This window comes from Dermacentor variabilis, chromosome 10, assembly GCF_050947875.1.
Source record: "Dermacentor variabilis isolate Ectoservices chromosome 10, ASM5094787v1, whole genome shotgun sequence".
Taxonomy (NCBI): Eukaryota; Metazoa; Arthropoda; class Arachnida; order Ixodida; family Ixodidae; genus Dermacentor; species Dermacentor variabilis.
Genome location: NC_134577.1, coordinates 94,376,317 through 94,389,022, shown reverse-complemented (window position 1 = coordinate 94,389,022; position 12,706 = coordinate 94,376,317). Strand labels below are relative to the sequence as shown.

The 12,706-nt window shown below is 47.6% G+C and overlaps 1 protein-coding gene across 1 annotated transcript in view; it reads left to right on the top strand.

Moving 5' to 3' along the window:
* Positions 1-7,778, top strand: part of LOC142559666 (uncharacterized) — a 37,219-nt gene extending 29,441 nt beyond the window's left edge. The window contains exon 5 of the mRNA XM_075671235.1: positions 7,604-7,778. Within this exon, the coding sequence (XP_075527350.1) occupies positions 7,604-7,737 (134 nt within the window). The 3' untranslated portion in view covers positions 7,738-7,778. The remainder of the gene's footprint in view (positions 1-7,603) is intronic.
* The last annotated feature ends 4,928 nt before the right edge of the window (positions 7,779-12,706 follow it).

Genomic DNA, 12,706 nt, shown 5'->3' with positions numbered 1-12,706 from the left:
TCCGGGGTATGTGGAAAGGCGTAGCGGTTCCAGGAATTACATTTCGAAACGCGGTTGTTTGCTTGAAATCAGGGGTACGATCAGGACTTGATGGCAACCAAAGGTCAGTGGACGCCTAGCTTTGGGCGGTCAAGGAAAGACTACAAATGAAGCTGCGCAGGCTGATGTTGGCTTGACAAGCTTTGGAGAGAAGCTCACAGTAAAATTGATTATGAAGAGCGACTGAGGAATACGGAAGGAAGTAAATTGGTTGGGAGAGTATTCATATATTTTTACGGTAAAAACCTTTACTCAAAATAGGAAAAGAACTAGGAAGCTTACCAGCAAGTATGCGACATGAATAGTGGGCGACATGTCAACAAACAACGTCAGGCGGAAAATCGGAGAGACTGAGGTAACCTCTTGGACAGCGGCAGTGCAAAAGAAACCTGCTATGACTAGCTACTTAAGAGGAAAAAATGACATCAAGAGAGGGAGAGAGAGAGAAACGTTTATTAAACGAAGCAGTGTCCCGAGCGAGGCCGGGTATCAGCCTAAGGTGGGAGGGCTCCTTAGTCGAGGAACCCTCCGGCTTCGACTGCCCTCTTGGCCCTGGCGACGAGTTGTCATTGGTCTTCCAAGTCCCCGAGGGTTAGCTTGGCCTCCCACGTTTCGAATAGGTCGTTTGCTTCTATTGCTCGTTTTGCGTGCGTTTCTGGTTTCATTTCGCTGCCTTCCTGCCACGGGCATTCCAGGAGCAAGTGTGCCAGAGTGTCGGGTGCTTTGCAATGTGGGCAGAGGTAGCCCTGGAGCGTCGGGTAGAGGCGATGCATTATCGTTCCGTGCGTGTAAGTGTTACTTTGCAGGCGTCTAAGGATTAGGCTTTCTTCTCTGTCGAGTTTAGGGTGCGGTGGAGAGTACACTCGACGCTCGAGCCTGTAATGTTGCAATATGGCCGAATAGTTGGTGGGTACGGCCTCCGCCTCTTCTGTCACGGGTCTGAGAGCGCGTGGGGAGTAGGGAGCCCGGCTGACATGCTCGCGGGCAGCGGCGTGGGCCGCTTCGTTCCCCTCTAGTCCCTCCTGTCCGGGTACCCACGTTACGCAGGTGTACCGGAGCGGAGTGCTTCGTCTTTATAGTATCTTGAGTGCATCGGCCGACATGCGGCCCCTCAAGAAGTTTCTGCAGGAGGCCTGAGAGTCGGTGAATATAACTGCTGCGTCTGTGCATGTGGTGGTGGCGAGAGCGATTACCGCTTCTTCAGCCGTTTCAGGGTTGCGTGCCTTGATGGTTGCCGATGCTAGCTCGGAGCCTTGGGAGTCTACGACGCTCAGAGCGTCCGAGTTTCGATGCGGGTACTTGGCCGCGTTGGTGTAGCGGGCATTCGGGTCATGCTTGAAACTTCGTTTGATGGTGTTGGCTCTAGCCTGTCTTCTACTCTTGTGATATATGGGATGCATGTTGCGCGGGACACGTGCGATGCAAATGCACTCTCGAACGTCCGGTGGTATTCGCTCTTTCTTGTCCGTGTCTGCGACATACGTCTCGCTGTAGTTTAGGTGTCGGAGTACTGATCTCCCTGTGGGCGTGAGCTTGAGTCGTTCCAGCTGGCTGTTCTTGTGCGCTTCGGCGAGCTCTTGCCACGTGTTGTGGACGCCCATCTTAAGGAGACGTGATGTAGAGGCCATGGCGGGGAGTCCCAGGGCGGCTTTGATTGCCTTCCTTATAATGATGTTCAGCTTTTCTATTTCAGCGCTCTTTAAAGCCACGTACGGCGTCCCCTATGTGATGCGGCTGGTGAGGAGCGCTTGTATTATTCTTAGAGTGTCTTGCTCCTTGAGCCCGCTTCTTTGGCTTGCGATCCGCTTGACGAGTTGCGTTAGTTGCGAAAGGGTGCGTTCTAGTCTTGGTAGGCTGGCAGCTCCCGATCCGTCTTTGTGCATGTGGAGTCCAAGTATTCGCATGCTGGGGTCTGGCTCTTCGTAGTTGGGTGGTCGGCCTCTCGTTCTTGCTTTCAGGACGAGATGTTCAGACTTCTCTGGGGCGCAGTGGAGGCCGCAGTTTCGGAGATAGATTTCGATGGTGTCGACGGCTTCTTGTAAGCTACTTTCTTGCCTTCCAACGTTCGTAGCTCTGGTCCAAAGCGTGATGTCATCAGCATACATCGCGTGACGCAGATCTGGCATGGTCTCGCGTAGTGGGGGTAGGTTGATCATAGCTACGTTAAAGAGTAGCGGTGAAATGGCCGACCCTTGCGGGGCACCTCTGTTTGGAAGTAGGAAGCTTTTACTGCGGATGTTGCAGATTCCGACTGTTGGCGTGCGGCCCATCAGAAAGTTTCTGACGTATGCGTAGGTCCTAGTGCCGCAGCCGGTGCTTTCGAGATTGTTGAGGATCGCGTCGTGGCTAACGCTATCAAAGGCTCCCTTGACGTCTATTGCCACTATGGAGTATTTGCTTCGATTGTTTAGGTGATCTAGAAGGCCTTCCTTTAGTTGTAAGGTACATCCTGCGTTGAGAGGTGCTGCCTGAAACCGAACATGGTGTCTGGTAGGTGGTCGTTGTCTTCTAGGTACTGGGTAATGCGGTCGTGCACCATATGTTCGAAAAGCTTTCCCGCGCACGAGGTGCGCGAGATCGGGCGTAGGTTCTCCAAGCTGAGAGGTTTGTTGGCCTTGGAGATCATGGTGATGTCCGAGTGTTTCCACACAGCAGGCAGTCCTCCTTTCTCCCAGCACTCATTGTAGTAACGGAGGAGAGCCTCGGTGGCCTGCTGCGGTAGGTTGCGTAGGTGTTTGTTAACGATCCTGTCTTTACCTGGGCTAGTATTTCTAGTCAGCTTGGATAGGGCTACGTGGATTTCGGCCTGCGTGAAGGGTCGGTCGAGTTCTGGGTTCGGTTTTCCAGAGTATTCTTTGCAGCGAGTTGACGCGGTAGAGGGTGCGTCTGTGCATAGTTTCTTTTGTAGTTCTCGCAGGAGGTGTTCTTCTGATCCGGCGTGGTTGTGGATAAGACTGTGAAGATGTTGCTTCTGTTTCGTTTTGGTGGGTTCAGTGGCGAGGAGTGCACGTAGGAGGTGCCAGGTCCTCTTCGTGCTCAGAGTACCCTGTAGTTTGTCACAGAAAGCGTGTCAGTTCTGCCTGACGAGGTGTTCCACATAGTCTTGAGCCTGCTTGGTAAAGAGAGCGATACGTATTTCTAGCTTACTGTTACGCTTTTGTCGCTTCCATCTCTTCAGGAGGCCACTTCTTGCCTCCCAGAGATGTAGGAGGTGCGCGTCGACCGCTGGTGTATCGGCATCGAGTTGTAGGATCTTGGTGTGACGTTCTGCTGTGTCTAATACATTTTTGAGCCACTCGTCAATGTCAGTTATGCTTGCTCCGGAATCTAGCTTGTCCCTGAAGGATTTCCAATCGGTTAGCCGTGCAATTCCGGTCTTGGTCTGTTTACGGGTGTGTGCTACATCTAATTGGAGAATATGGTGATCGCTACCTAAGGCTTCCTGGAGTCGACTCCACTCTGCCCAGGGGACGTCCGCAATAAAGGTAAGATCGGTGTTTGTGTCCCTGGAGACGCAGTTTCTAATTCTCGTGGTCTGGAGGGGATCATTCCAGAGGGTGAGTCTGTGTTGCTGTGCGGCATCGTGCACTCTAGCACCCTTCTTTGTGGTGGTATGATAGCCCCATGCCGTGTGCGAGGCGTTAAAGTCTCCCACTATGGCGAGTTGGTGTCCATTCGTGGATTTCCTCATTTCTCGTACAAAGTGATCGAAGTCCGGTAGCTGGTCGCGAGGCGGGCTGTACCCGCTGGCCACGAATAGGCTTTTCTGCGTCTTTCGTTCCGGTAAAACCTCGATTAAGGTGTGTTCGGTCTGGGTGTTCTCTACGTCATGTTGTTGGGCTGTGAAAGTTTTCTTCACCAGTATGGTAGTTCGTAGGTTTGTGCATATGTGGCGTATCCTTGCAGTCGGACGTTCTGCATGTTCGTTTCTTGTAGTGCTATGACGTCGGGTTGATTCAGCTTGACGAATTCTTGTAGATTGGCGTGTCGCGGGCGGTATGATCGACAGTTCCATTGCCATGTGCGTATAGTAAAATGCTGGTTCTTTGCCTTGTGGTTAGGGATCGCCATCGTCGATACATTCCAATTCACGTCGGCGATCGCGAGTGGGCGAGACCGAGTGATAGTCGCTGTGGCTGTTCGCCCGTGCCTTCTTCCGAGTCGTGGGGCGCGAATTGTCGAGCTGTGCTTTAGTGATGTAGTTGTTCTTTACATGCGCGATAAAAGTGTTGAGCTGTGGTGCGATCCCATCTATTTTGGCGTTTAACGTGGCGATCTTGCTTTCGAAGGTAGCGGCTGTTTTTCCGACTGCTGATTGTACAACTTTTTCCATTCTGGCGTGAATGTCCTTCATAAAGCCTTCTTGAAATATCAGGCACCTTGCATCTACTATGGCTTCAACGTCGGCCTGGGTCAACGTCGTTCCCGACGCTCTGTTTATGTTTTCGAGCTCCTGGCATTTTTGATGCAGCTTGTCTGTAAGTTCTTGTTGTTCTTTGCATTTTTGAAGCTGTTTATCGGTGAGCTCTTGCTGTTTCTGTTGACTGCGGAGTAGCTTGTCTATGAGGTTTTGCTGGCTTTGCAATTGGCTGTGCTAATTCTCCAGTTTGCTCTGCTGGTTCTGCTTTTTGTTTTCTAGGGCCCGTATGACTGCGGCTTGGGCCAATGCATCCAAGCTGCTCGTACCACCCGAGTCGCTGGAGCCGCTTACCGCGTCGGCGTAGCTCGCGCGCTTGACTGAGCGGGAGCGAGAGCGGGAACGTGAGCGCGAAGCACTTCGCACTATTGGCTTGGAGCTGCTGCGTCTAGGGGAGCTGCTCGCACTGACACTGCTCGAGCTGGTGGCCGAGGTGCCCAGCTCCAAGAACTCTTCACTGCTGAGGCTCCAGCGGTTGTCTCTTTCTTGTAGTCTGTTAAGGCGCTGTTGCCGCATATTGTAGGGTGGAGGACTTGGCTTCAGTCTCTTCTTGCACTCTGTACTTGCAGTTTCGTGCGCTTCTCCGCAGAGCTTGCAGGTCGGTGTACAGTCATGGTCTTTTGGTTGTCCAGTCTTGCCGCATTTGTAGCAAAAATCTGGGATCAGTTTCGGACAGACGTCTTGGCGGTGTCCCATGTTGCCACAGGTGCAGTAGTACTGCACTGACTTGCGATATGGTCTGCAGCGGAAGTCTACGCTCTGGAAGATGATGTAGTAGGGAACATGCGGTCCTTCGAAGAATACGACTGCCGCGGTCGACTGACCTATCATTCGGGCATGAAGAACGGTGCATCGCGCCGGTGCTCGGATTCCTGCGATAAGTTCTGCGGTGCTTGTTCCTGGTATGAGGCCATAGATGACGCCTCGGGAGACGTCGTCAGGAGTTCGTATGTTGCCTTTGACGTTGTGGTAAGTGCCTCCGAGCTGTATTCTAAAATGACATCAAGAAAAAAAATTTATGATAACTCAAAGGGAAGCTCTCTACTTTCCGACGCGACACCAGGATGCCTTAGGACATGTGCTTATAAAGTGAGACATACGAAGGAAGAAGAAACACGTGCTTGCTGCTGTAAAGCTAAGGAAGCGATGCAACATGTTTTATTAGAATGCGAAGATATCTGCCGTGCGGTCGATTTAGGAATCACTGGCCGCCTTGAAGCCAACTAGAGTGGTTGCTTGGGCTAGTTGGTAATCCATGATAAAACGACGTAAAGTGCGAAGGACGAGGACTGCGTGAGACAACAAGCACTGCGTTGTTTGCCGTCTTTCGCAGTCCTTGTCCTTCGCGATGTCTCTCGTTTTTATCATCCTTGAAGCCCTTGGGTTCAGCGAGAGCAGAGGGAAAGTAAACATGTCGTCTATAGAGATTAGTAAGAGGCGATTGGTAAGTTGCTGGAAGAGAAGTAGGGAAACAACATATAACGGAGGCGTAAAAAACAAATTTCACAGTACGGGTTCAGAAATTACGTTATTTGAATTCATCGTGGCGTTTTTCTTTTCTTTTTTTAACGTAAGTAGGACATCGTGCAATAACAAGAACTTGATGGCGCAACCCACTAAAAGGGACGCTCATGGCATCCATTCGTCCATCCGATGTGCGAAAGGGGAGCCCCGCCTGCAGTCACGCATTATACATAACTCGTTTCCAGGGTGGCAATACGTTTTGTCACCATATTGATTAAATGCTAGTGCACTACCGCCGATAATCGTCGTGAGATAAATTGTGCCGAAATTTTTTATATATGAACAATAATCTTCCTTAAGTTAACCGTTTAAACGCTTCAGTGTGTAGAAATACACACTCAATTATTTACCCACATTCACTAATTAGCTTCTTATTTATTTACTTCACGGCCCATACTGCAATTTACTAACTGTAGCCGCTGAGTTCGCAAGGCGTATTCACTTCGAAAGAATTTTCAAGATCACTTTCGATGACACCACTTTCGAGATATTCATTCTCAAAGTGTCCAACAAAATACACTACTGTTGCAGTTACTTTTGTGCTTCAATGCCTAAAACAGCGCTTTGCTGCAAAAGTAGGTGCAACACTAGTACATTTTTACCGAAAGTTTCTTGCATATATGCCGAAACCCACGCGATCCTTAGAAGTCCTTCTAAGTGTATCTGCCTTGCAAACTCACAGGCTGCAGTTATTAAATTGCGAGATGTGCCATAAGGTAATTAACTATTATTTTGGTTAGCCAAATTTTCTTAATTATTCGATATGCATTTCAACTTTTCGTGAGACTAATCAACGCCAATTCGAGTAATCAAGCTCAAGGGGTACAGGCTCGATAATTCTGTATGATCTAGAAAAGAACACCACGCAGAACAGGATTGAAAAAAAAATATATTGCACGGTGCTACATGAGTTACATTATTCCGCCTCAGAGTAATCAAGCTCAGTAACTTGCATTATGCCACCCTCCACAGATGATAAAATATAGACTCGTGTAAGGGCCGCGCTTTCTTACAATTTCTTTTTTAATTTACAACATTCTGACGCGGTCCGAACCAAATAGTTCGGTGCCGTGTAAGGACCTAACATGGCACCGAATTATTTGGTATGGTCCCATCTGATGGCTGCTATTAGATGGCTCTACATACTATACGCAGATACTAGGTAGCTCTAGCCAACTAGTAGTAGCACACGGAAGAACGTGCGCGGGAAAATTCGCCGGTGCGCGCGCATGGCAAAGCTTTATTTGGGGTAGGGGAGGGGGGGGGGGGGCGGGGAGCTACCATGTTGGGGGTGGGGCCCTTATATGGTTGCGGCCCTTATACTATTCTATACTGTATTTAAAACTTCTGCCAGGTCTAAAAAAAGACGCTATATGCACTCAATGTCCGTATTTGGCATCACACAAGCACTCTCGCACATACTGCAAATCCTGAAAAGCAGAAGGAAGCTCGGGATTTTTAATAAAACTTCTATGTATACAAGCACCCGTGCAGGTTTCGATTTCCTCAGCAAATATGTTTTCTCAGCACGAAGGCAGTGACCTTTCCTGAATACTTCTAACATTTGTTAATTATTCATTTAACCAGAATAGCCAGTTCGTTTGTTTTCTTTCTGTATTGCAGATAGTGAAACACAGTGTGAAATGCGTGTGTGGAACGAACGAGTTGACGCATCCGAAAGGACGGACTGTGAAAAATGTTACGACAAATACTGCGAAAGGAAACACAAGGTCTACGAAAATTATTGCCAGCTATAAAGCAGTTAGAAGCTGCATTTGTATGCCTTACTCGTCATATCTTGCTGAATAAAACAATTTGTCAAGAAAGTACAATGTATTTATTTGCTTACTGTAACTGCAAATGCCATGTGCCCATTCAGACGTGCATATGATCTTATAACACGTGCCGGCTAACTATAAAAAGAAAGGTGCACGCCTACTCACAAGCGGAACTCCCATTTGTTGTTATCCCAACGCAAACTCACCAAGTAGTATTACAATTCTTAGCCTGGTTGTATTGTTGAAGAATATCCGTATTTTGCTTCTGAAAGCACGGTGAGTCTTACCACCTATATATTGTGAGGTGCTATATATATAATATGCTACAACGCGCGCCACAGTGCGGAATTGCCTCTAAAAGTTGAAAACAGTGAAGTGTCATACGTTTAACAGAGGAGCAACGGCGCGAGCAAGTGCTTGCACCTTTCGGAGAGACTTCCTACGGGCAAACACTTCACTTTTTTCAACTTCCGGCTCGCTCGAAAGGCTCTCTACCTTTAAAAAAAAGTCAGAAGCATGCGCGGCTCACACAGCACCCAGTACAACGTAAGCTGCACGAGCACCTCCATAGGAGCGCCACTTTGGGCAGTACGCACTATAGGGTCCGTAGCTTGCAAGGAGGCGCCATAATGTGCACCGAAGGCTACATGTCGCATCCTTTGACCCGTGGTGCGAAGCGATGCTGTTGATGATCTGCATCGTGATCATTTATTTGCAACCTTTCGTAACTAGGCAGCCTCAAGTACGCACCTACCCTGCTTGAGTTGGCCAGGTCCAGCTACACGGAACGTAGCGCTGATACATGTCGGGACACTCGGTGGTACACAACGCAACTGCAATGCAAAATTTGCACGCATTGAGGCATAAGTGGCTTCCTTGACAAGCTGTGAAAAGCATCTCTCCATAAGCAGGCCTGACGTTTGCACGCTCCGCGCAGCTAATTCCGCGGTTTCGTCGCTAAAATCCTCCAGACCGTTCTAAATAATGTGATCAGCAGCACAAACGCTTTTGCCTTCGACCAAGCCCTCCGATTAAACGAGACAAAGAAGAAACTTGAGCAGACCACCAAGCGAAAGAGGCGCCAGTGAACCTGGATTGCGTAGTCATTTCTGTTTATTCGGACAGTGTTGCCAGCACACGTAGCGGATTCCGCAGTTTCCACCAGGCTTCGGACGGTCGAGGAATTTAGCGAATTCACATCGACTGTAATCTTAAGAAGCACCTCATCGGGCCAGTTCACAGCTTGTGAATACGCTCTGGATGTTTTAGGGCGCCCAATAGAGAGAGTGTTACCGTGAGAATTTTTCAACTGGGTTCATTAGGGGAGGTAGTTGAAATTGAAATGCCGCGTTTCCATGCTGCCTGAAGGGAAGCTGCACTGCCAACTGAAGGACAAACTACTCGTACGATTGCCGGCGCGCGAAAGGTCGGTCCTGCGGGCATACATACATGCGCAGATGGCGCAGATGGTACGCATCGAAGGGCAGCGCGACCACGGACAACTCCTTCAGACAAATATTGGTGCTCTGGCTGCCTCATAAAGACACGAAACGATGTCTACCAATGCCAAATAGTGAGCCAAGTGCGCGCATGCTGGCGCGCATCTTGTAGGTTCAAGCACCCATTTCTCAGCAGGCGCGGCAAGCTGAAACACGCGTGCGCGAGCTTCCGCGCACCGGAAAGCGTGCACGTGGTTAGGAATTAAGACACACTCCCTTCGTTCGGCAAGCTTCCACAAGCGACTTATCATGCCTGCATTCTCCTGTATATACCAAAGCCGAGGGACTGCATCGCGGCCCCCCACTTTTGTTTTTTCTTATCTTCCTTCAACTTCAACTTTATTAATTCTTCTTGTATACACTAGAAACGTCCTCCTGGGCTAAAAGCTGCCATAAGCCGCTTGACCGGACCTAGTAGACGTTGTTGTACATGACAGGGCGATAACAGGGAGTACTTTCTAACATCAAACATTTCAAAAGCAGTTCAACTCGCACAATAACAATTGTAACATATTCAACTACAAGCGCATCGACAGGATAATTGTCTTGCGATACAGAAACAGACAACATTGAAACATATCTGATAATCTGAATTAGAATCGTTAAACATGAAGTATATCTGTTCGCATGTGAATGAAACACATCTTGAATTCCCTGCGAGAAAAATTAGTAGTGTCTAAGCATTTTTGGTAAATCGTATTTATTGGATCGTGATTTTTATTCAGTGCGAAAGCGTGGTACATACCAAGGATCAGGGTTTCTTAGATTTACTGGTATTTCGTGGCACTGCAAGGCCGCTATGGATGTAAGCGAATTCCTTAACTCTTTATTTGCGAAATAAAAGATCTGTAAAACGCGAAACCGCCTCCTCGCCTATTCTGACGGTTCACATAAAATGAGGTATAGCCTTCCAGTTTAACTACATTGTAGCTGCTTTGAAACCAAGTTTCAGATATCATTATGACGTCAAACTGAAACGAAAATTCATTGAGAAAACAAGTAATCCTGTCGCGCTTGCCAACAGCGGAGCGTGAATTGAAATGCAAAACAGATATATGTGTAGTACCCGGCAGATGAGCATATTGCGGTAATACAAAATCCAGATATTCCATTTGAACAGAAGGTGGAGGAATGTAACGCGATATTTAGCATATCTTAGAAAGATCTTCGCCATGCTCTATCATTATGACTGGTTTGAATCAGAGTGTTTGATTGGTTTGGATTGGACTGTTTCGCGAAAACCTTGCCATTGTACGACCAGACGGATTTCCATTCATGATCACGTTTCTTACGCATAGGAATTCCGAGCAGCCGCTTTAGTCTAGGGCACAGGTGCTCGTTCACATATATCTTCTGGGAGCTATAAATACTAATGACTCTATTGACAAGATGCGCTTTCTTTGCCTTCTTGAGCTGAGCGTCACGCTTGGTTCGCGGCATAAACTGTACAATAATGTTCAGTTTCTTGGGATCTCGAGTTGGAATACAATGAGATTCTTCAATGTCAGTGTCTATAATTTTTTCTTTGATGGCATCCCCAACTTTTCGAACAATGTTAGGCACACTTTAATTGTCAGACACAACAACGCCTTTTGTCTCAAGATTCTTGTTCCTTGAGTACTGTTCTGAGCGAACAAACCTCTTTTCAAGCTCTCGAGTCCTGAATTCGAAGGCCTGGAATTTTTCTTCAAGTACATTATTTTCATTTTCTAGTTTTTGTCTTGCAGACTCTTCAGCCATTAATTTTGCCTTCAGTTCTTCAACTGAGGCATGACTGAACTCCATGTTCTAAGTACGATTTTGGCGTTCTACCTTCAGTTCTCGGATCTGATTGCGCATGTCCCTTGCCATTGTCTCGCGACACTGCCTTAGTTGATCTTTAAACTCTTGCTTAAGCTGAACAAGTTCAGCTTTCATTTCAGCTTTTAGTTTAGCCATTTCTTTAGTCATTCTGTATCAAGAGAAACAATCCACGACAAAGAGAAAATATATAAACGATGTAAAAAACAATGCCTGGCAGCTGCGACTGTGAAACTGTACGCAATAGTAGTAATGAGCTGAAAGAACAAACCTGCAAGAAAAAGGCGGATACGCGCTCAGCGTTGCAGTAGGTACGTCGCCGCTGCTTCCAAGTGAAGTGAATTGCTGTGGCGCACTCGTTTTTGTAGCTTTTGATGCTGTGACGTTGTTGCCGATGCTGCAGCTGACTGGCTGAGCTGACAGTCGTGCCTGCAGGTACAAGGGAATCGTCACCGCACCCGCCACGCCACGTGCACGCTTGTAGGAGCTCTGGCGTCAGATAGAAAACCGCTAGATGTGGCATAATGTTCAGTTCTGCTTGGCGTTTTCGGTCAGTTAGCTTTCTTGGGCTTTATAAGTGAACCTGGGTGTTGTTTTACTGCTTTATTGTAGTGTTGGTTTTGTATAGTTGTTTTATTGGTTTTCACTGTGACTCCGGTTTGCTACCAGTATCCGAAATCGGCATTGCTGACATTCATCACAGTGCTTAGGCAAACATGTGAGATCCCTTGGCCGATAGAAGGTGTAGACGGCCTTTGGAATTCATTGGTTTTTCCTTGACGGTTGGTTGTATAAGCTGATTGTGGGATGGTCACGAGACAGAGTACAGCTTACAAATTACAGCGCTATTCTGGCGCATAACACTTGGCAGTGCAGCCTCTTTCCTATGTTGTATGTTTCCTGTACACGCCTTTTTTTGGCTGGTGTTTCTTAATGCAATGCACCAACTATCCCTACAAAATGTTTTACTTTGAGGAGACTCGTAGGGCGATCGTTATATTGCGACTGTTGGCTACGTCGTCATTATTACGGCTCTCGGTGGAATTAGCACTCATAGATTCAGAGAACGTACCACTGGATACCATCAAGAGAAAAGTACAGTGTACACCGCCGGTGTGAAAGAGACATACAATTTTAAAGCGTCGCGACGTGAAGCGCTTGTGTAGCGATGTCATAACTTATATGGTTGCGATAGAACGTGGCACATTCCTTATGCCGCGACATAGAGTTCTGGATGTGACATCAGAATCGTTGTCGTCATAGAAGGTTCTTGTTACGACTTCATCAATTGTGTTTCAGTCAGAGAACATTTCTGTTGCGACTTCCAAAGTCTTAGTTTTCGCGACGGAACATTTCTGTCGCGAGCTCACAATTTCTGTCGTAACGTCACAAATGTCTTTCGCAACTACAGAAACGTCAAGAACTTCTGTCGTACGATTAAGTTTCTATAGTCGCGACAAAAATTTCTCCAACCGCGGTAGAACCTTCTGTTCTCTTTTTTAACCGGGAAGGCCGACAAAGTTGTATTTTATTTATGTCAAACCTCCTGTTGCCTCTGCTAATCTTCAAAATGTAACTGCTATAAATAAAGATAATCGTATCACAGCTACTGATGCCACCTGTTCGAAGTCGTAGCTCGCGCTGAGCTT